The following is a 27823-nucleotide window of genomic DNA, read 5'->3' as shown; positions in this document are numbered from 1 at the left end:
GCTTGGGAATTATCTGCTAATAGGAGAATTCTAGCAAGGCATCTGTTCACACTGTTGTTGAGCCCTTCACCTGTTTCCCGGAGCTGTGGAAACTCCCCCATTCCTCCCTGCATTTGGAAATGTCTGCTGCATGGTCTGGGCACCACAGTATTACAAATTTCTACATTCTGCCCAGAGGCAGGCATAACCTGTGCTCCAGCTCCTTTCAGTGAATACCTGAGGTTCATAATAAGATGAGCGCTCTGCCCAAGGCCGCGATGCTGTTGACACCAGGGAGGAGGTTCGAGGTTCGTTTGCTAGTAAGCATTTCCTTTCTTAGCTTATCTGGCCTTAAGATTCAATGACAGAATGCAGAGTTGAAGATAAAAAAACACACCCTGTGAGATTCTTGTACTGTACCAGAGAGCCCTACAGCACAAGTAACAGCAGCAGCGTGTAATCGGAGTGGGTGTCCAAGCGGCAGTGGTACTCTCCTGACTGTTTCTTCCAGTTTATCATTTTCCCATTCTTCAGTTCATCTCTCTGCATTTCCACATCAGTCTGCATTTAAAAAAAACAACAACCAACCTCCTGAAAATTCTTTAGCAGTTTAGTGCAAATTTCTCCTAAAATATACATTTTTGTATAGAATTTTTCCTAATTACCGGTACACATTTTGGCAAACCAATTTCCCCATATAGAATGCAGTGTGTGTGTGTGTGTGTGTGTGTACAGTAGGAGAATATATACAGTAGGAGAAAGTGTGCATAAAAATGCATATACATGTATATGCATTTTTATGCACACTTTCTCCTACTATATGCACTTTTGGGCACATTACATGGCTGGAGAATTGCACTGCGAAATTTGGAGAAGTGCAAATTTCAAAAGATGGCCGTGTTTCGGTTTGTGTAATGTTTCAGAAAGGGTGGATTTGGTAGGTTCACCTTTAAATGAGAACTGAATCAATTTTCTCTGCTGTTCATAGATGGAGTGGAATGAGGCAGTGGTGAGGTCAGAGTTGGCAGGGGTGGCCTTGCCACCACCTACTCTGCTTCGTCTTTGTCTCAGTGAATGCCAGGAAGGCAGCACTGTTCCTCTAGCCACGCCCCTGCTGCAAAGAAAAAGACCCAAATCACGTTATAATAATTCTTTCCCTGGGCCAGTGGAGTTGCGGGTCTGGGCATTATGCTCCGCAGTCCACAACCTGCAGACAAATAAAGGACCACATAGAATCAAAACAGGCCACAACCTTATTGAATACAGATGAAAGAGGTTTGGCTTGGGCATGGGGCAATCAAAATACTTCTGGCCCGCCACCGGTAGTGACACGTAGGTCAATCCTAAGACTTACATCAAATAGGGAACCCGACAAGGGAAAAGCAGGTAGGGCCCCAGGTGAAGGCTGCTTAAATGGCCAGGGAGCAGACCTAAGGGAAGCCTTCCTGCTCCATGGACTCCGCCCCCCAGTCCAGTCCATGTCCTAGCCTGCATCCCTATTTGCCAATCTGGGAATGCACGCCAGGATCCTGTTTCTGATAGGTGGTACGGGCTTGTGCTCACGCCCCCTATCCGAATGGGACTCCAGTGAAACTCTTCTCTTGTTGGGGCCACAGAGAAGCCTCTGCCGTCCTGCAACGCCTCCTCACCAGAAAGGGACTTATAATACTGTCTCAGTCAGCTTTGTCTTGCGTACTGAAGCACACTTGGGAACCAGAAGCAATTTTCCTGTAAAAGAGACTCTTCCTGCTCTTGCCTACTGGAATTAGAAGTTATATTTCACCTGTAGGAATTTGAAAAAAGGTGTGTGGTTTTTTTTCCTAATGGATGTTTTAGCATTTACTAATGCTTTTACGGAAGGTTGTACTTATATTTGTACAATGCAGGTACTCTTTGGAAATAATGTGGGTTTCTTTATTTGTGGTGGCCCAGGCTGTAATACTGAATAAGCCAAACTCTGAGGATCCAATAGTTCTAGTTACAGGTAGGTAGCCATGTTGGTCTGAGTCGAAGCAAAATAAAAAAAAATTCCTTCATTAGCACCTTAAAGACCAACTAAGTTTTTATTTTGGTATGAGCTTTCGTGTGCATGCACACTTCTTCAGATACAGGTATCTGGTCTTTAAGGTGCTACTGAAGGAATTTTTTTTATTCTGAGGATCCAAGCTACTTCTTAGAAGCCTGCCAACTGGTTATTTGTTGCATTGTGGCTTTGATGCTTGTGAACCCCTTTTCTTTTTAAATCAGAAATATCTGCATTAAAACAAAAAAAGTAAAAATAAAATAAAATCCAGAAGTGAATGGGGCTCGCACACCATTCCTTTTCCCTCTCTGTTTCGGAATACCTGGATTTTTATTTATTTATTTTACACTTCCTTGATTCTGGGCTAAGCCTGAAGAGGTGAGGGAAGGTGAGGAGAGGAACCTAAAGCCCGCCAAGGTGCTCCCAACCTGTCAGAGATAGCAAGCGAGGGATTAAGAGCTCATTCGCTGGGGCAGTAAGTCAGGCGAATGGAGTAGGATGTGAAAAGCAGATGGGAGAATCCTGCAAGACAAGGTCACTGGGGCAAAAGAGACCTTAATGAAGCGTAACAATGAAGAATAAAATTACATTGGGGTCATTTGGAATGCTCTGCCCGTAGCAGGCAGAAGACCAGTTAGCGACTCCTGAGGGGAAGTGGGGTCTGTGAGGCGGGGGAACCCCTCTCCTCTTCTATATGGGATAGGAATGTTAGGACAAGTTGAAATGCCACATTCCATTTCAGACTCTGAGGTATGAGAAAAGGGTAAAGTGGATGAGCAGGTGAAGAGTGCTTCGTTGAGCTTGGCTGTTGACAGGACACAAATTCTTGAAAAATAAGAGTCTGATGTGTAGGGTAGCAGAGGTATGTGTAGGGTAGTAAAGAGGTATGCGACAAAATAAAACCACAAAACCAAACAATAATATTACAACAAGTTAAAAGCAAAAAGAAATTAGAAAAAAACCCATAAATGGACCATTGTGGGGGTATGTACTCTTAACTGCTGGCATAGGCTTGATGGATCAGAAGAGTTTTCAGCGGGCGTTTAAAAGTTGGCACAAAAGACGCCCGCTGAATCTCTAGTGGCAGGGTGTTCCATTAGGTACATGGTTTTTAGGAATGTTTCTATATAACGCTGATAAAAAAATGACAATGCTTGTGTCCCGGATGTGTTTCAACAGGCATGTGTTCAATGTAGGATCAGCCGAAATGGAGGCAGGTAGGTTTCTGAGGTTGGCAAATGACCTGACCAAGCTATAATTCTGTATTTAATAGTGGGGTCCTTCAAACCCTCTCTGAAGGGCCCTCTTGGGACACCGTGGCGCAGTGGCCTGAGAGTGCTGGGTTCAATTCCTAACTCAACCATGAAGCTCCCTGGGTGGCCTTGGATAGGTCACAGCCTAACCTGCCTCACGGATGGTTATAAGAAGAATTATGAGGCACTCTGAACACAGAGAAGATATTATAGAAGCATAAATAATAGTATTCAGAAACAGTTCCTGCAAGGGCCTCGTTTTTCTTCCTCAAGCAGCCTTCAACACTGCAGGGGGAAAATGTTGGATTTGTGTTCAGAGTGTTTCAGCTTCTAAGCCTGAAATTCATAATCATCTGGCCCCTGCGGTTTGTTTTTTAATAGTCCCACCAGCATCCTGCAGCCATATTTCTTCCACATTCTAGGAAGATAAACACTTGAAAGGGTGACCCACTGGAGGATGAAACTCAGGCCTGCTCTGGCCCATCTCCAGGCGGGGTCAGTCTCTCTGGCCAACTGAGGAAACTTTTCTCTCTGTGCTGTTGCCAAGGAAAAGAGAACTGCAATGTTACTTAAGATTGAAAAGAACAGAATATTTTGTACTTGATTCTCTTTGCTGTGTTAGGTCTAGACCTGCTGTTTTGCATATGACCATTCACACTCTTATATCCCTCCGTAGCCAGCAACCCACGCTTTTGACACCTGATCTTAGCTTCTTTAACAGATTCTTCCCTAATGTGGCAACAAATAAGTCATTTTAAATGCAAAGAAGCATTGGTGGCTGCTTTTTCCTCATGAAAAGGACCTTCAGAAGGGGGCAAGAAGATGTTTGCTCATGTTACAAATATCCCCCACACTCTTGATGAAACAGTTTAAAATTTTGAACATATGCCCTGGTTTCTAATATTTGTTGGTAATACAACATTTTGGGGACTCGTAGTCTTGGTTTGCACATCACATTAGACCATTGTTTAAAACAAATGATGGTTTAATGTGAATGAGTGGTGTGTTGTTGCATGCTGCTCAAAAGTTTTCATTGTGCTATGGACGAAATGAAATGTTTGTGGTGGACAATGCACTATGCGAATGGAACTTCATGGACAGACATTGGGGGGACAGGAACATGAGCAGAGTGTGACCATGTTTTGCATATGCTCCCTAAATCACAGCAGACTATGCCAGGTCCTAACCATCTCCAACTCACCCAAAACACATTTAAAGGGCTTATAGCTAAAGCATTTAAAGTAGGCAAGACAAGCTTGATGGTTTTACAAACATGCTGGCTGTTGGTTACATAATGGCTGGATTGCTGCAAGATGCTCTACATGGGACTGCCTATGAAAAGCTGGTACAAAAGTTTTGGCTAAAGTTTTGACCAGAGATGAGGGTTTGGAGCATGTTAATCCCCTTTTATACCATCTTCAGTGGCTTAGGACTTCCCATCTTCCCTGACGAGCCTCTCCATCCACTCAGATACCTTTTTGACTTCTTGGCCACTATTTGAAGTACGGTTCTTGATAGAAAGGCTGTGAGTCCACTCTGTTGTTGTATCTAGACTACACACACACACACACAATCTGTTCAGCACTCATCTTGATTATATACGTCACTGCCCAGAGACAAAAAAAGCCTGTTTTGCCAGGTTTTTCACCTTGGTTTTATCTATCTTGTCTTCCTTGTTCTGATACTGCGTTCATTTTGTTTGCTTTGAATAATATTAAAGTCTATTTTGTCTCTATATAAGTCTCTATATAAAATTTATTTGGATATATAAATCCAGTGCTTCCCCCCCCCCGGGGGGGGTACTCAAGGGTACGCAATATTGGCACCTCTTTTTTTTGTTGTTAAAAAGTGTGGCCCATACTGTAACAACTTCATGGCGAGTACCGGCACCTATTTTTCTTGGGGGAAAGCACTGTATAAATCTATAAATCATTAATGAGGTCGACGGTGACAATTTTTCTGAAAGCCACATCAGACATTTTATCAGATAATGAAAGTGGGATGCAAATGTCCGAAGAAGCAAAATAAAAGCAGTGCCTGTCCACGTGACTGCATGACGCAGGCGGACACTGCTGAGTCTCTGTTGACTCCTTCTAAAAAGGACCAGATCACGAGGCTACAGCTAAGTCATAATTTACCATTGCAATCAGAAGGCAAAGGAATGCTCCCAAGCAAGGAGGATTCCTGGAGCCTCTGTCCAGTAAACCAGTGGGGTGGCTCTTTGCCATCACTTCTGCAAAATTTCAGAGATAGCCACTTTATTTTTTAAAAAGCTATTATTATTATTATTATTATTATTATTATTATTATTATTATTATTATTATTGGAATACCATTTTGTTCATTTGTCTGTGTTGCAGAAAATGGTAAAATGAAATAAATAGACCTTCCCGCGATAAAGAGCATTTTAATCCCCCCAAAACGATAGTAGCAAAAGGGAAGGAACTTTGAGTTGCTACGTAGCCAGCTTGACATTTTTGAAAATCCACAAAAGTTCAAATAAACATGCAAAATCAACAGAAAATGTGGAATGCTGTGTGAGTGCTTCTGGAGGCAGTATATGCTATAGGGTGTGCAATGCACCTGCATCTACAGTATAGCGGTGGCTTATGCTCAGACACAGGGCTTCCTTGGAGGGATTTTCTTTGATATAAGATGCTGTTCTTCTAAATTGTTAACCCTAAACATACTCACTGGGAGGTAAGCGCTGATGAACTTAAGTAAGCATATTTCAGAATGAGCTGCAAAGCTCTTAGACTTCATTAATTTAGGAGATCAAAAATGTTGCTTTTTGAGGAGGCAACTGTCTCTAAGACAGGACATGGTGGAAAGACTCTCTGGCGAAAGACGAGAAAGCGCTTACAGCAAAGTGCTATAAGTTGTAGTGTTGACTGTATTGTGTGGGCACATTCATATTTGGTTTAATTATCCATAGGATGTGCAGCAATGTGTGCATATGTGTCACATGCAGGCTTAAGCAAAAAAGCTAGCCCTTCTCTGTTCTTATTCATAGGTGGGGAAACTCTGTATTTCAGAAATCATAGGCAGCAACTACACTGGTTATCCTCTGTTGTTGTTGTTGTTGTTGTTGTTGTTGTTGTTGTTGTTGTTGTTGTTGTTGTTTAGTCATTTAGTCATGTCCGACTCTTCGTGACCCCATGGACCATAGCACGTCAGGCACTCCTGTCTTCCACTGCCTCCCACAGTTTGGTCAGACTCATGTTGGTGGCTTCGAGAGCACTCCGGCCATCTCGTCCTCTGTCGTCCCCTTCTCCTTGTGCCCTCCATCTTTCCCAACATCAGGGTCTTCTCCAGGGAGTCTTCTCGTCTCATGAGGTGGCCAAAGTATTGGAGCCTCAGCTTCAGGATCTGTCCTTCCAGTGAGCACTCAGGGCTGATTTCCTTCGGAATGGATAGGTTTGATCTTCTTGCAGTCCATGGGACTCTCAAGAGTCTTCTCCAGCACCATAATTCAAAAGCATCAATTCAGCACCATAATTCAAAAGCATCAATACTATCCTCTAGTATCCAACAAATGCAACCTATTTCTATTCATTTATATAACAACAGGACTAGATGGAAGCTACAGCTGTTATTTGGTTCACTGGTTACCAGTTTGCTTTCTGGCCCAATTCAAACTGCTCATCTGGATCTTTAAAACCTTAAATGATCTGAGACCATCTGTATGTATTTACTTGAATACTTAGATCATCTTCAAAGGTCCATGTGATGTATGGCAGGTGAATACACAAGATAGGTTTTTTCAGTCATGGCAGGATATCTGAAATGGCCTGGATCCACGTGACCCTATCATTGCTGACCTTCTCCTACACAGCAAATACATGACTTCTTCCATCGAGTGTTTGATGTGGCACAGAACTCTGTATGAAAGCCCTGCTGTTTCTGCACGATTCTTCTGTACAGACATTTTTATTATGCATTTTGAAATATTATATATAGTCCATGTTTGAGGGTGCAATCGAAACTCCCTCCTGCCCTGTAGCCATAGTAGAAAGTGCAGGTCAGCAAGATCCACACTGTCTGGGACCAGACATCTCCCACAAAGGCAGTGGGACCAACTGGAGATCCAGCAGATCCCAAACTAACTCAGCTCTGCCCTTAGAATACTCTATGTCAGGGCTACCCTCTGGCTTTCCACAGCAGGGATCCCACCAGTGGGCCTCCTGTCTGTCTGCCCATTCATTATTCAGTGCTGGGAAGAGGGAGCCTGGCACCAAGAGAGTGGGGCTCATGTTGCTCCATCTTTGGCGGAGAGAGGGAGATCAGCTGAGCCAAGAGAGAGCTGGACTGCAGACTGACTCTGCCTGATCCAATCCCCTTCAAGTAAGGGAGGTGGATTTGGATTGCTCTGCTATTCAAGCAATATTTCTTAGCTGCCTTGGGGGGGGAGGGGTGTTTTCTTTTTTAAAAAGGTGGGTTATAAAAATAATTAATTTTAATGTATCCTGTGGCAGCATAATGTCTGTGAAGGTGAACATATCTGTTGACACCAATGCAAAAGTCCAGTCCCTGGTGACGTGGTTTCCTATGACACAATTGCGGTGATGTGGCTGTGGGGAAGACAGCTCAGTCTAATTCATGTTCATCGCAACATGCATATTTCCATTATTTGTTTCCACCGATTTGCTGTTTGCCATGGAAAAACTGAAGTCTGTCTCCAAAAGAAGCTGCCCTTTTATGCTAGAGTTCAGGTGTGTGTGTGTGTGGTGTGTGCTTCCTCCTTGCATAAACATGGAATGTGACAAAAGCACATGGTTTGCAGGAATGGTTCACAGGAAGCACAATTAACACATTCCTGTCCCGTGAGTGCCATGCTCTTACTTTGGCTTCCTTTCCTTTGCTCCTCTCCCTCTTTTCGCTCCTCCTTCACACTTCCCTTCTCCCATTGTTATTCATGCAGTTATCATGCACTGGCTTGGTATAAACATGCAGTATGAATGGTCACCAATATGTAATAGTACCTGAAATACTCCACCATTGACTTGATGTATTCCTCCCCCCGCATTTGTGATACATTGCCCAACATCTTTATATCTTTCAATAGGAATGGGCTGCATGCACACAGCCTGTGATTTTAAGGCACAACCTGGTCTGTGTTGGGTGGTAGTTGTTCCCAAGGACTATAAACTGTATCTGTGTGGCTTCAGGTTAAGCAAAGAGGCAGCAAGAGGGAGCAGGAAGGGGTTGTTTAACCTTTTCATTCTCAGCTGTTTGTTCTCTCATCAGTCTCTGCCCCAAGTTATCCCAAGAGCTCTCTGTAAAAATAATAATAATAATAATAATAACCTATTAGAGAGAAAAGCAGTTTAGGGGAGGGGGTGCTTTTGAATGGATAAATTCCTTAAATGAAAGGGTATAAAAAGTTCCCTCTCCTGCCGTCCCACAATTACTTTATCTAAGAAGAAACCCTTTGGAGGGCGGGAGGGACATAAAGGAAATACAGGTCATTATTTATTTTGCTTTATTTTTTTTGCTTTCAATCTAATTCAAAACCTGGAATTCCCTGCTGTCTGCTGCCAGCCAACCCTGCCAGCTCTCTATCTCTTATATATTTTTGGTCTTTGTGAACGCTGAAATTCTTACTTTGAAAATGTGATGGCAAAATAATAACGTACTACAAGCAAGTTTATAAGCGCATGGAAGCTAAATAAAGCTGTGTTTTGACACCCACAATTTCATGTACAAAATTATTATCAAGCTGAAGGAAACTGCATTAGAATACTGCAGACTGAGGCTGCAATCCTAAAACTGGGTTGGAGGTGGAGGATGAGGGAGAAACAAAGGCTTGCTGAATTCTCATATACCGTGTTTCTCCTAAAATAAGACACGTCTTATATTTATTTTTCCTCCAAAAAAACCACACCACGGCTTATTTTCGGGGGATGTCTTATTTTTTTGAGCGGGAGCTGGCAACAGCATGCTGCGCCGAGCCCCGACCTGTTGAGAGCCGGCAGCAGCGCACCGCGCGGGACCCGTTGAGAGCCGGGGAGCAGAAAATAAAAATGGCAAGGCTGCCCTTGTAACAAAGCACAATAATACCGTAATACTGTGGAGCTGCGGAGCTCAGCGGGGTTCCGGCCCTCCCATTTGCGTGCTGCTGGGGAGCAGAAGAAATGCCGTGATCCAAGGATCCAAACGCGTCGGCGGAGCAGGAAGCAGCCGCAGAGGCGGCTGTGAGAGAAGCGGCAGCGGAGGAACCGGCAAGAGGCGGCTGCACGGGAGCCGCTTCGGGGAGCGCAGCGCAGCGCGAAGAGCCTGGTGAGAGGCAGCTGCGGATGCAGATGAAGCCCGGGATCTGCGTGGGCGACTGGGGGCGAGCGCCCTGAGCGCTGCGGCAGTGGCAAAGAGGCGCCCGATCAGCTGAGAAGCGGGCTGATCGGGCGCCTCTTCGCTACCGCCGCAGCGCTCAGGGCGCTCGTCCCCAGTCGCCCACGCAGATCCCGGGCTTCACCTGCAGCCGCAGCTGCCTCTCACCAGGCTCTTCGCGCTGCGCTGCACTCCCCGAAGCGGCTCCCACCCCCGCAAAACACAGTGAGGCGGCTGTGGGGGAAGTGCCGAGAGCGCCCAGGAGCGCGGCTGCAGCGACGGTAATCCCAGGGGCTGCGGAGGTGGCTGTGGGCGTGCGCCAAGCCCCAAAGCACGGTGGCGGCGCTGGAGACAGCCACTGCGAGTGGCATGAAAAGAAGAAGATCGCCAGCAAGCGCGCTGTTGCCTCTTGCTGGCTCTTCCGAAGGCGCTTAAATGCCTTCCTTTCCTTGCCAGACCTGCTCCCCCCCGGCTTATTTTCGGGGGATGTCTTATATTTATTCTACTAATGAAAAGCCTGACATGGCTTATTTTTGAGGACCGTCTTATTTTAGGAGAAACACTGTATAATGTTTTCTCCCATTGGTGACAATGAGAGTAGGGAATTGGGATAAATTCAATTCTGTTCACATTTAAAGGCGAGCCGACCTGATTCGCACCTTCCAAAACAATGCACACACCGAAATACAACCATCCTTTGCACTTTTCCAGATTTCCAATGCAGGTCTACAGCCAAGGGATATGTATACAAATGCATAAGCTAGGGGAAAGTGCATAAAATGTATGCGTTTGTGACAATAACATACCAAAAGGTGTTATATTAGGAGGATTGGCCTTTGCAAAAAATGAATCTATTAGGCAAACTCACTTACAAACATCATGTATTCGGAGACATTCCCTGATGAATTTTCACGAGGATTTTTTTTTTAAAAAAAAGCAAACTGATGTCCAAATTTAAGACTGTAAAAAATGAGAAAGTGAGAGGAACTGAAATTGCCTAGATTCACCCATCCTTACATGAGAGGGAAATAAAGGAGATGCAAGCTGTTCCCTTGTCCTACCCCAGCATGTCCCCAGTTTGCCCAGGCACAGCCATTTCTGGGACTTGCTGACATAGGTCTGACTTCTGCCATTCACTGATCTCTCACTCTGAAGATACCGTAGTCATCTTACTTTGCCCTGATGCTTCCTGTGTGGTCACTGGGACATCCTGGGTCTTTGTGCTACATTAAGAGCATACAGTTTGTCACCCTTCAGGTTCATCAAGACCAGGCATCCCCAAACTTCGGCCCTCCAGATGTTTTGGACTACAATTCCCATCACCCCTGACCACTGGTCCTGTTAGCTAGGGATCATGGGAGTTGTAGGCCAAAACATCTGGAGGGCCACAGTTTGGGGATGCCTGATCAAGACAATATGCATGTTGTATCACTGCCATGAGAAAGAGATGTGCAAATTGCCACTCAAAACTGCTGAGTTGTAGAAAGGTCATAAAGTGACATAACGGACACTGCGGTGATAGTATTAAAGTTGCATTATATGTCACAATACATCTGTGAAAAGAGAAGATAATATAAAAAGAATCCAGGATGTTGGGTTGTGTGTGTGTGTGTGTGTTTAAAGTAACACTACAGAGCTATGAAATGCTATACTAAAACATTACAATGGCAAGGTGAGGAACTCTATAACACTCACAATCTCCTGGAATGCTGACAAGTAGCTTGAAAATTCTGAACTGGATCATCTTAAATGATACAGATGATGTAAACCCTCTTGGGTGACCTGATTCACTTAATGTACTTTATTTGAATAACTTCACAAGGCATGAAATATATAACTCCAGCTCAGACAGCTCTACCACAAAATGACAGTCCCAAGAAGCTGTTGCTTCAGGTAGCGTATTCCACAGGGGATGCTTCTATTTTCTTGCATCTGGCCTTCCTTTCTGTGTGTCGCTTAAAAAGAAAAGAGCACAGGAGGGAGCCGTTTTGAGTTTTTTGCTTCAGGTGGGGAAACATCCAAGGCTAAGACTTGCTTGCAGTTCATTGTGGCTGAATGAATGAGCCTGGGTTGCGTACCTACCATGAATTTAAAGCACCTGGCTTCCTTCAAAGAACCCTGGGAACTGTAGTTTGCCCCTTGTGGAGCTACAGTTACCAGCACCCGTCGCAAAGTTCTGTGAGGGACAAACTACAGTTTCCATGATTCTTTGGTGGGGGAAGCCAGGTGCTTTAAATGTATGGTGGGCATGTTCCCATCAGAAGTATGGCAAATGAGACACACACTACAGTTGTTGTCCAATGAGGACAACTTCTTCTGATGGAGTGGCTTCTTGGAAGGAACTTCACTGCAAAGTTAAGGGAGAAAAGGGACAGAGTTGTGGCCATGGATTAACAGACATATCAAGTAAACACTTACAATAGCAGGGATGGCTGAGATACTACTGCTCTCAGTGATACCAAATAATGGAAGATCAAGTTTGCATCTTGGTACTGCCAGAAGGGAACTGCCAGAAGGCCCTCGGTGCTGGACCTCAGTGTCCGGGCAGAATGATGGAGGTGGAGACGCTCCTTCAGGTATCTTCCCATTACTTGCCCTACCACAGAAGGTCCAGTTTGTTTGTTTATTTAAAAGTAGGTTTGTTGCACAGGAACGCCAAATCCACTTTAATTGCACAACCCGAATTTGCCAGTGTGTGACTGAATTGCACTCACAAAATGGCAGCATTCTGGAATCAGCCAGATTTAGCGCTCTGAAACAGTAACATCAATGCTATTACCGAACAAGATCAGGAAACAAAAAACAAATGAATTGAGAAATGGGAACAAGATCTAGGAACTATAATAGAATATAATAAATGGAAATAATTTTGGGTGAAACAAATAAATTTTACGGCATGCTATACTTTAAAGGAGAATTTTATGAAGTTACACTACAGGTGGTATCTAACCCCTGATAGGATAGCAAAAATGAGTAAAAATGGTAATAACAAATGCTGGAAATGTCAACATGCAAATGGGATGATGTACCACATGTGGTGGTCATGTCCAAAAATTAAAAAATTCTGGGAAATGATTCACGAAGAAATCAAAAAATTAATAAAAACATCCTTTAGTAAAAAAGCAGAAGCCTATTTGTTAGGTATTCTAGGTAGTGATATACCTCAGGATAAAATAAACGTCTACCTATATGCCTCAACAGCAGCCAGAACAATAATTGCAAAAGCCTGGAAAGGACCAAATACTCCAACAAAGGGGGAATGGATTGATAAACTTTGTGAATAACTGGAAATGGCAAAGTTAACAGATTTGATACGAAATAAGCCTAGAGATAAAATTAAGAACCTGTGGAAATGCCTAAATGAATATTTAAGAAAATCAGGTCTGGGGAACAGAACATGGCTATGTCTGGACTAACGGTGCAGGATATGTGAATAAGAGGGAAATGTATTGTTAGGAATTTTTATTTTTACATATGTCAATGTAATTGGAAAAAGAGGACAGAATAATGAATAATGAATTGTTATATTTCTGTGTGTAAAGCGGTGGAAGTGCTGTAGGAAATAATGACTTTATGTTATGGTAGACTGTTGACTCAGTCATTCTTTTTCTTCTATTCAATCTTTCTTAAACTTTCATGACTTTCTTACTTTATTTCTTTCTCTTCCATCTTTAACTTTTTTTCTATCTCTTTCCATATTTTCTTTTTTTGTTTTATTTTTTTCTCTTTTTGTCTCTTCCCCCCCTTTTTTTTCTTTTGTTGATTGTTTTGTTAATCGCTTTTGGACTTATAATTTAGGTACAGAATAGAAATGAAACAGTGTAGGATATAAAGAAAGGGAAAGGAAGTATGAAGTGATTTGAATTTGAATTTGAATATTATGTATTTTAAATGTGAGTGTGTATGTATGTATTCTTCTTTGTGAAATAAAATAAAATTTAAAAAACAAAAACAAAAAAACCATCAATGCTATTACCATTGTCATTGCAATGTGGGATTGCTGAACTGCAGGCTGGTATCATGATGGTTCATCAAACTGACTTCTCCTCCTCCTCCTTCTTCTTCTTCTTCTTCTTCTTCTTCTTCTTCTTCTTCTTCTTCTTCTTCTTCTTCTTATACCTAGAAGCACCTTCACTGTTCTCAGTGCAGGTGGATAGCACATTTGCTGTTCTTAAAATGGAACTGGTTCTCCCAGCTACATTGTCGTCATCCCCTTATCTGCACTGCATGTTAAGTGAGGACAAGAGGAAGTCTATGACGGTGGAATGGCTGATCAAACAGGAAAGGGTCTTTGGAAAGGAGCCACAGATGAGAGTTACATAGAAATCCCGAGGGAGGAAGCTTCACAGCTGGTCCCATGTCCTCCCCCTGCAGCTCAGAGCGTGGTGCTAGAAAGCAGGAGGCAAGGCAGTGAAGGTCAATTGCCTTATGTGCCTTTACTGAGATGCTGGGTAAAAAGAACAGAATTGTATTGAAAGAACATGAAAGACTTAGTACTCCCAGGAGCGAGCACATGTGCTCACTAGCATTCTAGCTGCCAATTCCAGTTTGTTAGTTATAGGACTATCTGAGTTGATTCAGAACCTGGTTGTGTCACACAGCATTGCTGGTGGATACGTCATGAATCTCATAGCTTATTTAATAAAGGTTTTGGTCAGACTCAGAGCAGAGGTCCCCAGACTGCTAGGACCCATCTCTCTGACGTAGCCTGAAATGGCATTGTTGACCATTTCATCTTTACTTTCATTCCCAATATTCTTCAGCAACTGCAAGCCATTGGGACAGGTGTCCCCAGTTTCTATGTCACCACCTCTTCTTCCCTCTTTCCCTCCCTCAAACCACCAAGACATCGCCACATCAATGACTTTTTGAAAACAATAGTTGAGATTATTTTTTTAAAGATGATTTTGAGAAATACCAGGCCCTAGGAAGCGGTTATAGAACTCTGATCACTTTTTACAAGTGCCACATAATGCTCATTCCACTTCTGCTAGGAGCCTGTCAGGGATGCTGTAGTGGCACGTTGCCAGCACTGGCAGGGAATTGGACTAGAGAACTCTATGTCTCTCAGTTAGACAGCTAGTCTTCTCCAGCTTGTGCTGAGCCCCAAGTTTCATACTGTCAAATTTGCTGCAACTTGGTGGCTTTGCACTGGAACCTCCCTGCAAAACTTTTTGTTGGTGACTTTTATATTCTACCGGAGGGCGTCCTGGAAGAGAAAGAATGTCTGGGAGGAAATTTACAGCTCAATATAGGCTTTCCCTTAAAGAAATCTATCTTTCTTCCCTTTACCTCCATCTGGCTGAAGAGCTTTGAATTAGTAATTCCATTTCCCTGCTGCTGGTACATTGAAGGGGTTGAACCACTGCTTAAAATACCCTGGAAAGATTCCAAGCAGCACAGAAGGCAAGAAAATGAAAAACATATTAAATGAATAAAAAGTTAGACAAGCTCTGAGTGGGTGGAATTGGTGGCAGTAACAACCCACAGCATACCTGGCAGCTCTGTAGAACATCCTACTCTTTCTTTCTTTCTTTCTTTCTTTCTTTCTTTCTTCTTTCTTTCTTTCTTCCCCCACCTCCCCATCCCCAGCACCATGACATTTTAAAGCAACAACACGTAATTTAAACAATGCTAACTTAATTGAGATTGTCCTGAGTCCTCAAACACTGATGCAAGGAGGTGGAGTTGCAGAGGATTTGTACAAATTCCTCCAGCAACTAACCTCCCCTTCCCAGGACAAAACAAAAACAGTCTGCCTTCCTGGTCTCCAGTTTTCATCTCCAGCTACCTAGCTATCACAAGAGCTAATTTAAACAGCACTGATGATCCCAACATGGATTTGGGTGGGGAATGTTTCTCAGTCTGAGAGACACATTGCCACATACACTCGCACACATAGAATCAGAATGGTAGAGTTGGAAGGGACCACGGGGGTCTCATCTAGTCCACCCGCTGCCATGCAAGAATCTTTTGCCCAACGTGTGGCTCGAACCCACAACCCCGAGATTAAGAGTCTCATGCTCTACCAACTGAGTTATCCAGGCAGAAATGCATCTTCCCATCCCGGCAAGCAAGAGGCATTACCATAGTTCAAGGACAAATTCTAGCCAGACAAAAGTGCTTGAGGAGGACATGGAGTAATCTTGTGAAAGGTGTGGCTTAGGTGGGCGGGCAGCCTGGGTCAGATTCCCAAGGGCTGTATAGAAAGACCTGGGGAGGGGGCACATTCCTCCCACCCTTCAGATTTGTGGTTTCCCACCAGGGAAAAGGGACGCAGGTGGCGCTGTGGTCTAAACCACAGAGCCTCTTGGGCTTGCCGATCAGAAGGTCGGCAGTTTGAATCCCCGTGACCGGGTGAGCTCCCGTTGTTTGGTCCCAGCTCCTGCAAACACAGCCGTTTGAAAGCATCTCAAAGTGCAAGTAGATAAATAGGTACTGCTCCGGCGGGAAGGTAAACGGCGTTTCCGTGCGCTGCTCTGGTTCACCAGAAGCGGCTTAGTCCTGCTGACCATGTGACCCGGAAGCTGTCTGCGGACAAACGCCAGCTCCCTCGGCCTATAGAGCGAGATGAGTGCCACAACCCCAGACTCCTCCACGACTGGACCTTACGGTCAGGGGTACCTTTACCTTTACTGGGCTTCCTCATGTCTCGCTATCATTCTTTCCTGACTTGCTCATTTTGAGCCTTAATTTCTCTTAATCCACAACCATGCTGTTCTTGATTCACCCATAGTGCTCTGGCAAGGTAGGAAAGGTAAACTTTCACATTACTTTTCAAGGGTGTGTCAGGAGAAGAAATCATTGGGCAGCTGCCAAGGCCTACTACTACCACAAGATCTTTGCAATCTCCTTTTGGTGAAACCTGCATATGATTTAGTATTTTAAATGACCTCCTTCATGTCTTTGGGTATCAAGCTACCTCATAGGAGGCATGCCCAATTTATGCAAATTGTTGTTCTATTTATTCATTCCTGTGAATCTTCCTTTTGAAAAGAATGTCTTTTTATGGCACTCCTTTCTCCCCCTCTAAATTTAGTAAGTGCCCTTACAGCGTATAGTTCTGTGGAACTTTTGGTTATTTACTAATGGTCCCCCACAACCCCCTGGCCACCTTTTGGCAATTTCCCCCTCCTTCTTTGAGGTTTTACCTTTGAATAAACTCACTTGTTGGAGGCAAATGCTGTTAAAACCTGTCATGAATGGATTTGGCAAACTGCAGGTCAAAAGAAAAGGAAAGGAGATGGAAATATTTTAAATTCCCAAGAATATCTCTCATCGCACAAGCATCAAAGGCTGTGAGTTATTATCTTTCTCAATGCATAATCTATGAGTACATGTAGCAATGGTGACAGCTAGATGGACAATGGAGAAGCCAGGCTTTGTTCTCAAATGACTTGTGTAAAATTAAGAGTTGTCAGACCTCCGGCTTCAGGGAATGGCTAAGAAACAGCATGTGCATGGTGCAAGCAAAAAGTATATCTGCTTTAGTCATCCTTTGTAGACACACCTGCAGTTCTTTTATCACTGAAAATCCCAAAATATCTGTGAATCTATAGCTTTATCTTGTCAAGAGGAGAAAAGGCCACGTTCAGCCTACAACATGATCTAATCTGTGTATTATTTTCTCCCTAGTAGTAACTAACAGCTTGTTAACTTGCACCTCAACATAGCTTAGCCTGGCTTCTCCCTGCCACCTCCCTGTTTTGTATTGTGTAGAGCAGTTTCTAACTTCATGCCTGGGCAAATGAAAATGGAGCTGGTGCCTGTTGACACAGCCCAGCTATGCCAATGGTAAGGTGATAGGGAAATGGTTCCATAGGCTAGAAGTCCCAGTTCTGATCATAGTTTTCTGTAACAAATTTCCTGAACGATCTTGGCACTGTAATATTATCAAATGGACCAACCCATGGTTCCCTTATACCAGGGGCTGAAATAATAAAAGACTACGAGGTCACAGGTAGGTGCCAGTGAAATTAGCATGTAACATTCACATTGGATGGAGTGCTTTCTCATAGAAGTGAACAGAGTTCTCTTGGAAGCCCAACTTGGCTCGAGCCTTCTGTGGTGGGAAAACCTACTGGGTATGGATAATGGGACAGAAGAATTCTCTTTAGTCCTGGTACATTTCATCCTATCAGAAAATTATTGCAATGAAAAGTTCAGGGTATGTTGCGGGTAGTCAACATTGCTGGACTACAACTCCCATCATCCCTGACCATCGGCCATGTTGACTGGGGCTGATGAGAGTTGTAGTCCAACACCATCTGAAAGGTGCCATGTTGACTCCCCCTGTTCTATGACCTGGCCAGGGATGGGGTCTGACCAGTTTCTGGGGTAGTTGAGCTGCCTGGTTTTGCCTTGCCCACTGTTGACTTAACTCAGACTCCTTCTCTCACTGTGCTTTTCTCTTGAGATGTGTGGCATAGCAAGCTTCCTTCCCAAGCAGTCTCCTTGGACAGATCTTGAAGCAGTCAGACCTGAAAAGTTTCAGAGCACCTGCTTAATATTACTAGATTGGCTAGAAGAGAACGGGAGAGATGAGGACCACTGCACTTGCTAACATTTCTATTTAGTTTGCAAGATGCAGGATCGATATTCCACTCTTGGTGTCGGTTGCCTGATATTTCTTTTTGTCATTTGTTAATTCTGTTTCCTAAGAGGTTCTATTTGATTTGCAGTTGATGTTAGCCACCATGGGGACCTATTAGATGGAAGGGTGGACTACAAACATATAAACCAATCAATACGTTTTGTATTAGTTCTGCCTTGCTGTCAGGAGTCAATTGTTTCCTGTGATTGTGTCTCTTTCTGCTGCATGAAGTGGGATTTCCTGTTGGTTGGTTCTAAACCAGCTAGTGTTTAATGTGAGCATCTCCTATGGGAGCAATAAGGAGAGGGGTCAGGAAGGAATATGTTTTCCATATTCTTTTGGAAACCTAAACACATGACCACACCATGTCTGCCGTGCACTCACTTTTCCTGTACACAAATGCTATCCATGCAGTAAACTTGCCATGCTTAAAGTGGTCATTAGGGCAGATCCACACCACACAATTAAAGCACACCCAGTGCACCTGACTTACCCCAAAGAATCCTGGGAGCAGTAGTTTGTTAAGGATGCTGGGAATTGTATATCCCTGAGGGGGGAAACTATAGCTCCCATGATTTTCTGGGGGAAGCGGATGTGTTTTAAATATATGGTGTAAAAAGGTAAAGGGACCCCTGACCGTTAGGTCCAGTCGCGAACGACTCTGGGGTTGCGGCGCTCATCTCACTTTACTGGCCGAGGGAGCCGGCATACAACTTCCGGGTCATGTGGCCAGCATGACTAAGCCGCTTCTGGCGAACCAGAGCAGCGCACGGAAACGCCGTTTACCTTCCTGCCAGAGTGGTACCTATTAATCTACTTGCACTTTGACGTGCTTTCAAACTGCTAGGTTGGCAGGAGCTGGGACCAAGCAACGGGAGCTCACCCCGTTACGGGGATTCAAACCGCCGACCTGATAGGCAAGCCCTAGATCTGCCTTATAGAGCATGAAGACTGCTTGAAGGCTTGTGTTAAAGGCGTATGGTTGTGGAAGTTCCAGGGGCAATGCTTTCCTGAGTTTGGTTTCCACAGAACATGGGTGGCTAACCCTCAGTCCAAGGGCCTGATCCAGCTTCCAAGTAAACTTTCCTCCTCCGTAATACCAACAATTTTGGCGTTGGTGTCAAAAAGAGAAAATAAATAAATCAGTCACATCATGCTGTGATTCCCTCAGTGTGTGTGCACACACACAAGGGTTTGTAAGTGAGAATTGGGGTGGTCAAACCCACTCTTGTGGTTTATTTATTTATATTTACATTCTACTTTCCCTCAAAGGAGCTCAAAGTGGCCATAATAATTCTGTGGGGATTGAACCATGGTGAGCCAGTGAGCTTCATGGCTAAGTGAGGATTTGAACCCTAGTCTCCCAGGCGTTAGTCTAACACTCTAACCACTACACCACACTGGTTTACAGCTTACTGCTCTGGGGAAGAGGCAGCGAATGAAATGATTTAACTCCCTCAGTCCACATGAAAATCCCTCACCCTCTCCCTACATAGGCTATTAACCGACAGTGACAGGCTTTCTAATGACACCTTTAGTATGGTGCTAAAACTGCAGCTTCTTTTGTTTCTTTTCACTCATATCTTCCTGGCATCATCCTTAAATGGGAAGCGTGCAAGGCATGTCACTAAACATCCAGGAACTTCCAGCTTTATTTCCTTAGGAACCAAGAGAGATCATCTCCTGGCCACTTAGTTAGAAATCTCCCCAACAAAAGGAATGTATAGGCCAGAGGTTGGCAACCTAAAGCCCATGAGCCGCCCCCGAACCAAGCCGCCCGCTCGGCGAGCCCCCGTGCGCTGTGCTAAACCGGTGCAGTGCGGCGCAGCGCAGGGACCCTCTTTCGCGGCTCCAGAAATTGCTTCTGCGTATGCCCAGATGCCGGAAATTGCATCTGCGCATGTCTGGGGTGCTGGAAATCGCTTCTGCGCATGCCCAGACATTGAAAATTGCTTCTGCGCAGGCACAATTTTTGGCGTCTGAGCAGACGTGATTTCCGGCGTCGCACTGCACCAGCCCAGCCCAGGGAGGATCTCCAAGGGAGTGATCCGGCCCGTGCCGGGTAAGCCTTGCCAACCCCTGGTATAGGCAGACCTGCCCAGAAGTTTTGTCCAACTGAAGTGGTGCTTGTTACCCCATTATTAACCCTCTCCTGCTTAAACCCCTGAACTTACAACAACAGTTGAATCTTTTGGGATCTGCAAAGTCTGCATGAAATGTTTTATGGAAGTTTCCTCTTCTCTTTCTGTTGTGTCAACACCTTGGAAATAATAATAATAATAATAATAATAATAATAATAATAATAGTAGATTATTTATACCCTGCCCATCTGGCTGGGTATCCCAAAGAAGGCATTTACAGTGTTTGTATTATGAGAATGCTAACTAATGAGAGAAAATGTCAGCCTTTTATGAGAGCACAAAAATTCCACCTTCCTATCACAGTTTCACATTTCTATTTGCCAACATTCTGCTTGGTTCGAGGGGGATGGTGTATATATATATAAAATAGCTTTTTAAATAGATACCGTTGTTTTATATGTGCTTTTATTGTATTGTGAAATCACTCTGCGATGCTTCATAGAAAGCAATTCATAAGTGAAATTCATCATCATTATCACCCTGCAATCAATGATTCAGGATATATTAAAAGAGGGCAGCAACCATTGCCAGGCACTGACTTTGCTCACCTCCGGCTATGAACTTTGAGGGTAGACATCAGTCACAGAACCCAAGACTTTGAGATGCAAGTTCCAAGATATTATGTGACCCTTGGGGCACCTGAAAGAGAGACACAATGTCCTGGCTTTCTTCGCTCTTCTTTTTCTTTCCTTCAGTGGTCCTTTGAGTCTTCTTTCCTATCCTCTGCTTCCTATCCTCCTATCCTCTACATTCACCCTTTTTTCTCGTCTCCCTCCTTTGTTTGTGTGTGTAAATCACTCTCTGTCCTCTGTCTGGGCTAGGGTCCTACTTTCTCATTACATTCCTTATGAAGGAAGGAGCTGGCATCCCTATTAACAAAAGTGTTGATTCTCCACAAACAACACTGCCCTTGCTGCAGTCAGAATAATCTAATAAAGGGTGCCTACACACCATGCAGTTAAAGGATATGACTCTCTTCCCCCCCAAAAAAAGAATCCTGGAAACTGTAGTTTTCCCCTCACAGACCGACAGTTTTCAGCACCCTTAACCAACCAGTCCCCAGGATTCTCTGGGGGAAGTCATCGGTAGAGCATGAGATTCTTAATCTCAGGGTCGTGGGTTCAAGCCCCATGTTGGGCAAAAGATTCCCAACTAGATGATCCTTGTGGTCCCGTCCAACTCTATGATCTGTGTCCTTTAAATAATAATAATAATTTATTATTTATACCCCGCCCATCTGGCTGGGTTTCCCCAGCCACTCTGGGCGGCTTCCAACCGAATATTAAAAACAGTACAGCATCAAACATTAAAAACTTCCCTAAACAGGGCCGCCTTCAGCTGTCTTCTGAAAGTAGGATAGTTACTTATTGCCTTGACATCTGCTAGGAGGGCGTTCCACAGGGCGGGTGCCACTACCGAGAAGGCCCTCTGTCTGGTTCCCTGTAAGCTCACTTCTCGCAATGAGGGAACCGCCAGAAGGCCCTCGGTGCTGGACCTCAGTGTCCGGGCTGAACGGTGGGGGTGGAGACGCTCCTTCAGGTATACAGGACCGAGGCCGTTTAGGGCTTTAAATGTGCTTGAAAGGTACGGTGTATATGCAGCCTATTTGTGGAAGGCATGTTTTAACATCGATTCCCTTTGCTGGTCTTTGACCGTATTAAAGTTTACTTACTTACTTACATCGATTCCCTCGTATAGTGGTCCACCTAATCTGAAATAATTGAATATGTCACCTTCTGTTCAAAGAAACTTCACAGGGCCCTCACTAGACGCCAACAAGTAGCATGATTCTGACCCCAGCTGTGAGCCAGAAAGCCTAACGGGGAACTAACTGGAAGAATCCTTTGCCTGGGCAAGCCACCCTGCTTCTCCCTCGTGCCACCGTCCTCAGTAGGAATGTCAGCAGTTTGCCTGTAAACTTTTTATAACTGCCCTTTGTCTCCGATGTTTCCTCTTGCCAGATGTATGAAATCATGGGAGTTTCAGAAAAGTTGCTCATAGGAAATGGCTCACCCAGAGAAAATGCATTCTGTGTCCTTCCACATCCTCTCTGGAACGTTGCTAATAGCCACTTTTGCCATGACCCATGGCCAGACAGTTTTTAAAAGCTGGCAGCTCCCCACCTCCCCTAGGCAGTTAAGGTGAGTTAGGAGGAACCCAAGTGGCCTATATTTCACGCTTTTATGAGATGCTAAGTGGGCTCTATTCTAGGAAGCCGTTGGCTAATTAGCTGGATCCCTTATTGGTTAGGAGTCATACAGAAAGGCCCCAAATGATGAAAATTTATTATCAGACGCTGCCATCTTGTGTTTAGGTTCAAACAAAATTATTAGGCCGGCACTGTGCATCTGCTGTGCAAGAGGTGAGCCTCCAGCAGTGTTCAGAGACAATTGTTTGTTTTTCTAAAAAAAATTGATAACCCGCCGCATTGTGCTTAGCCAAGCCTCTGTAGAAAAGGGGAGACCTGTGAGACAGTTTCGAGCTGGCCAACTTCCTGCTTGGAGCATGTTTGTACAGGGTGTTTGAAACCAAGTGAACTGCAACCTGAAACCATTTGAAGTCTTTCAATAAATTCCTTTTGCATGCAGTCATTTACAATCACAAAGCAAAGCTACGTATGAAACAGGGACACGATCTCCCAGTGACTTTTTTTCCTTGCATTTTCTTGCAAAAATTGATCTTGAATATGAAGAGAGTAGAATGCCTGGGATTTTTCCATTGTAAAAAAGAAAAAGCATTAGAATGTCTTTGCTGGCAGGCAGTTATACACGTATGCAATGGTCCTGGGAGTAGGAACTTGTGGTGTGAGGGAAGGTCCACATAATTCACTAAGGAGAGTGAAAAAATTGTATGCAAGGTTGGGATGAGGAGATCGTTCCCGATTCTTGCAATCAATGATTAACTTCCAAGCCCTCCCAAATAATGGGATGACTGCCCACTCTGTTGTATGTCTGCTTTAATTACATTAAACCTCATTGATAGGAAAGGCCAGAATAGCTTAAATTTATTTTGGTTGGCATTTACCTGAAAATCATATGTATCCTGTCCTGTGGACCCTTGCTCTATATCTGATATATTTATAAGACAGATTTTTGATGCTTATATAACCTATAAGGCGTGGCACATGATGTATAGTAGGAATACATAAAACATTCATATAGTGCTTAAGCTGAATTTTCTGAAAAGTGGAAGAAAAACAATGTGGACTGTTATTGTTGCTCTCGTTTTTGCTGCTCTTGTTTGTTGCTTTCTTTATTCCTTCTCAAACCCATTTAGAAACCCAGTCCCCAAAATTTCTAAAATTTCTAAACATTCTGAAATGCACTTGAAAAAAACACCCCAGCATTTTCTGCCCTCTGACACAGTGGGTCATGGTGAAGTTTACAGTATTCCGAAGAGCATCATCAAAACCCAGTATTTCTGCATCCATGGATAGGCGACAAGGCTTCTGTATTCTAAACTCTTTTTTTTTTTTGGCCACCTGCAGCATAACTAGCAATCATTCTGCAGGAATGAAAAAGCCTGCCTCCAGGCTGCCAGTATTTTATGGAATTCAAGTGCATACCAGAAATTTAGGCTAGAGCAATTAAAGTGAGTTAAAAGCGCTCTATTGGCCTAGTGCAACGAATCTTACTGTTGTCCCCCAGCAACTGGTATTCAGAGCATACAACAGAGTACTGCTGTCCACTTTTTATTAATAATATCAATAATTATGCAGCTATTACTGGTATTTAAAGCAATGACAACCATATTCATTTTGGCCAACTGTGACTAGTAGGTCATGTTTTAATTCTATGTTATGATTACAACTTAGTATCAATGGCAGTTATCTGCCGGAATACATTAGCATCTTAAAAAAAAAAAAAGCCTTGACAAATATTTACCTCTGTGGCTTGTGATTTTGTTGGCTTTGAGTTACTGCTTTCTGAATATGCTTTGCATGCAGATACAGGTAGTCCCCCCCCCCCGGGTCATGACCAACAAGTTTTAGTTTAAATTAATCAAATTCCAGTTGGGTAGATGTGTCGTGTGTAGGTGTGTTTTCTGGGACCCCTTTGATTCTTGAGTTAACACTGTCCTCTGTATCCTTTCTCTTCCTCAGACGTTTCAAGAAGTGCCAGCCTTTCTGAGAAGGAGCTGAAGGAAGCGAAAGCCAGGAGCCAGAGAATTGCTGCTCAGCTGACAACCCCACCCAGCTCCAACTCCAAAGGGGTCCTTCTGTTTCACCGCCGCAAGCAGCGGGTGAATGCTTTTACCTTAGAAGCCCCCAAGACAACAAGCGCCAAGCAAGCAGGGGCTGATCGCACCCCCAGAGCTAGTCATAAGCACCAAAGCAGCCCAAGACATGGGAAAGAGCCCCATTTGAAGCAGGCCTCAATAGACATCGGAGCTTCGGAAGGATTATCCTGTGCCAAGAACTCTGAGTTGGGGCAAAAAGGCAGCATGGAAAAATACGAGAAAAGCCTGGCTCTGGAGCAGACTCTAGGTAACACACAGGGCTCTCAAAGGCATAAAATAAGAAGCGAGGAGGCCATTTCCACAATCCACCCCACATTGTCCTCTGAGGAAATCCCAGCTGAAGACTTTGAGCAAATCCCTCTCAGCGTGTACCTGAAGGAAACTACGGGGACAGCCTCCACCAATGGAATGCATGAACTTATCGCCAACGAGTTTGAAAAGGCACTAGTTACTGAGCAAGTGCCAGTTGTTGACAATACGGAAAAAATTCTGCCTATTTTTGATGCTGTCCCTGTCGCTGACAGGGAGAATAACAGCACCATTCTTGAACAGGCGCCATGCGTACTGCATACAGACAGGGAAAACAATGTTCTCGATAAAGAACCATATTTGCCAAATATTGACAGCAAGAATAACAACAACAACATCCCTGACAAGGCGCCGTATGCACCTGTTCTCGATCAGGAAAACAATATTTTTCTTGACAAGCCAATGAGTGAACCAGTGATTGACAGGAAGGAGAATGGAGAGATTCTCAGCAAGGAGCCAGATGTACCGATCTTTGAGGACAAGGATGTTTTGCCTGCTGCTGAGGAAGAGAAACCCATGCTAGCTACCGACAGGCAGCCCAGCGAGACCGTGACACACACTAATAAGCAGTACTGTGAAGTACGCCTGACTTTGTCTAAACCATTGCCTGTGAAGAACCGAACTGCAAGACCATTTGGGACTCGACTGCTGGCTGCAGCTCAGGCGCCAGCAGAGAAGAGTCCTGTGGCTGAGTTTCCTCCTCCACCCACCTATGCAGAGACGTTTTCCAGCCCTCCTCCAGTAACTAGGGTCAGGTCACCTCCAGCCTACTCAGCGCTGTATCCTACTGAAGAACAGAAAGCTCCTGTTCCCCATGAGGCTACGTATGTGGACAGCGGACCAAGGCCTCTTCCTGGAGGGGAGGACAGGGAGACACCAGCAACCAAAACAGGCCTTCTGGAGGAGTCTGTAGCCCGCAGAGCAACAAAGAAGTCCATGTTCACCTTTGTCGAGAAGCCCAAAGTGGCTCCTAATCCAGATCTCTTGAATTTAGTCCAGAGAGCAGATAACAAGAAAAAGGGGAGAGGACAAGGAGGAGCATCGAGTCTGGAAGAGGAGCCATTTGCTCTGGGCGCAGAGGCCTCTAACTTTCTGCCTGAAAACAGATCAATAGAAGGACCAGCCCAGGCTCCTGCAGATAATGCCCCAGAGTGGTCTTCTTGTTTAAGGTCACCGAGAATACAACCCAAGCCGATGATCAAATCCAACCAAAGCCTATCAGAGGCGAGAGGAAAGGGGGCAGAACTATTTGCCAGAAGGCAGTCGAGGATGCAGAAGTATGTCATTGAGTCTCCATCGCACCCAGACATAGGCAGGTCACCTTCTCCTACCATGTCCCTCCCTCCCTCCTGGAAATATGCTTCAGAAACTCATCTCTCCCCAGTCACATTCCAGGCCCCTCCCAAAAGTCCGGCCAGATCTCCCAAAGCTCCTCCTCTGCCTTTGTACAACAGCAACATGTCGGAGAGCGAGATTTCCAAAAAGGAGCTGGAGATCTCCAAGCAGCAGCCTTACCAGCTTCAGTCCTCCTTGTTCATCCTTTCCCCAGCCAAAGACCCCGTGAGGTCCTTACCAAAAGGGGCACCACCGCCCAAGCCTGTGGTTGCTGAGCCCATGTATATGAGACAGGCCTCTTGCCCAACATCTCCCTTGCCCCCTTCTCCTGTTTTTCATCCACTTGCCCAGTTCAGCCAGGGCAGACCATATCCTGCTCCTTTCGCCCCGTCACCCGGGACTGCGCTTGCCCCTCAGAATGTCCAAACAAGCATGGAAGCATCGCAGGAGCCGCCTTTTGAATACCCTTCCAGAATTTTGTCGCCGAGAGCAAAAGGAGTCTTCCAAGCTCCAAGGCCTTCTTATTCCACCAAGAATGCTGGAATTGAGCCTCAGGTGTGGAGACCTTTTTACTACAAGTAATGGTATCTATACAGGGGTTTGGGCAAATGGCCAGTGTCATCATTAGCTGCTGATTGGTGGTGTGCAAAAGAGAGAGCCAAAAAAAGCAAAACGAAGACAGCTTGCAGGTTACAAATTCAATAGGATTTCCATACGATATAGCCATATCTCAAACTCCAATGGGCCAGGCAACGTTTACACTAAGGAAACTGAGCTCAAGTGAGCAGACAGGTTCTCCCCTCAGGCATTTCTGCGGCCAAGGTCTGTGGTGGAAGCCCAGTCTAACATAATCCTGGGATGCCTTGGCTGTCCTAGCAGAACTTGTGCAATCGGATCCATACATTTGTGCAGATTTAAGTTCCAAAGGGAGCTAAAGAGTGTGTGAATGCAGTGCACAGTAGGAGCATAAAAGTAGTCCAAGCATAGGAGTCCTAGAAGATTGTTAGCAGAAGCTTGACTGAAACAGGAGGAGCGTCTGGTGCCTTCTTTCTTCTGCTGCCCAGAAACTTTATGGAGCATCAAATCTCTGGCTTCATCTCTCCGCCTTGCCTTCTGAATTTCTTCCTTGCTCTGCAAGACTTTTGTTTCTCTGTTCTCTATGCATCTGGAGACCTGCTTGCAACCTCTGCTCTCTGCTGACATGCCAAAAGGCATGTGCCCCTTTCCCCACTCAAACAAACGTCTTTGATTTCGGACAATGTCACTTCCACTGATACCTGTTTCTGCCTCCGTTATGTTTCTGCTTTGTATATTTCCCCACTCTCTACTTTTCTTTCATTGTCTCCTTTAGACAACAACACTGAGAATCACTTCGGGGTGAAGAGAAGATGCAAATAGCCTCTAAGCACCCCATTTGTAATGCACAGCCATGCTGATGTCCTTACCCTGTTTTGCTGATCTGGGAATAATAATACTATAATAATAATTTATTATTTATACCCCGCCCATCTGGCCGGGTTCCCCCAGCCACTCTGGGCGGCTTCCAACAAAACATTAAAACACAGAAATCCATCAAGCATTAAAAGCTTCCCTAAACAGGGCTGCCTTGAGATGCCTTCTAAA

General features: G+C 44.6%; 1 protein-coding gene across 3 annotated transcripts in view; it reads left to right on the top strand.

The window, feature by feature from the left end:
* SYNPO (synaptopodin) overlaps nt 1-27823 on the top strand; it is an 82853-nt gene that overhangs the window by 40174 nt on the left and 14856 nt on the right. For all 3 annotated transcript variants that reach the window (XM_035105671.2, XM_060271634.1, XM_035105674.2), the window contains one exon: nt 24420-26755. In XM_035105671.2, the coding sequence (XP_034961562.2) occupies nt 24420-26755 (2336 nt within the window). The remainder of the gene's footprint in view (nt 1-24419; nt 26756-27823) is intronic.

The sequence above is a fragment of the Zootoca vivipara genome, chromosome 2, assembly GCF_963506605.1.
Source record: "Zootoca vivipara chromosome 2, rZooViv1.1, whole genome shotgun sequence".
NCBI lineage: Eukaryota > Metazoa > Chordata > Lepidosauria > Squamata > Lacertidae > Zootoca > Zootoca vivipara.
Note: the sequence above shows the minus strand (reverse complement) of the source record. Positions and strands in the feature narration are given on the sequence as shown.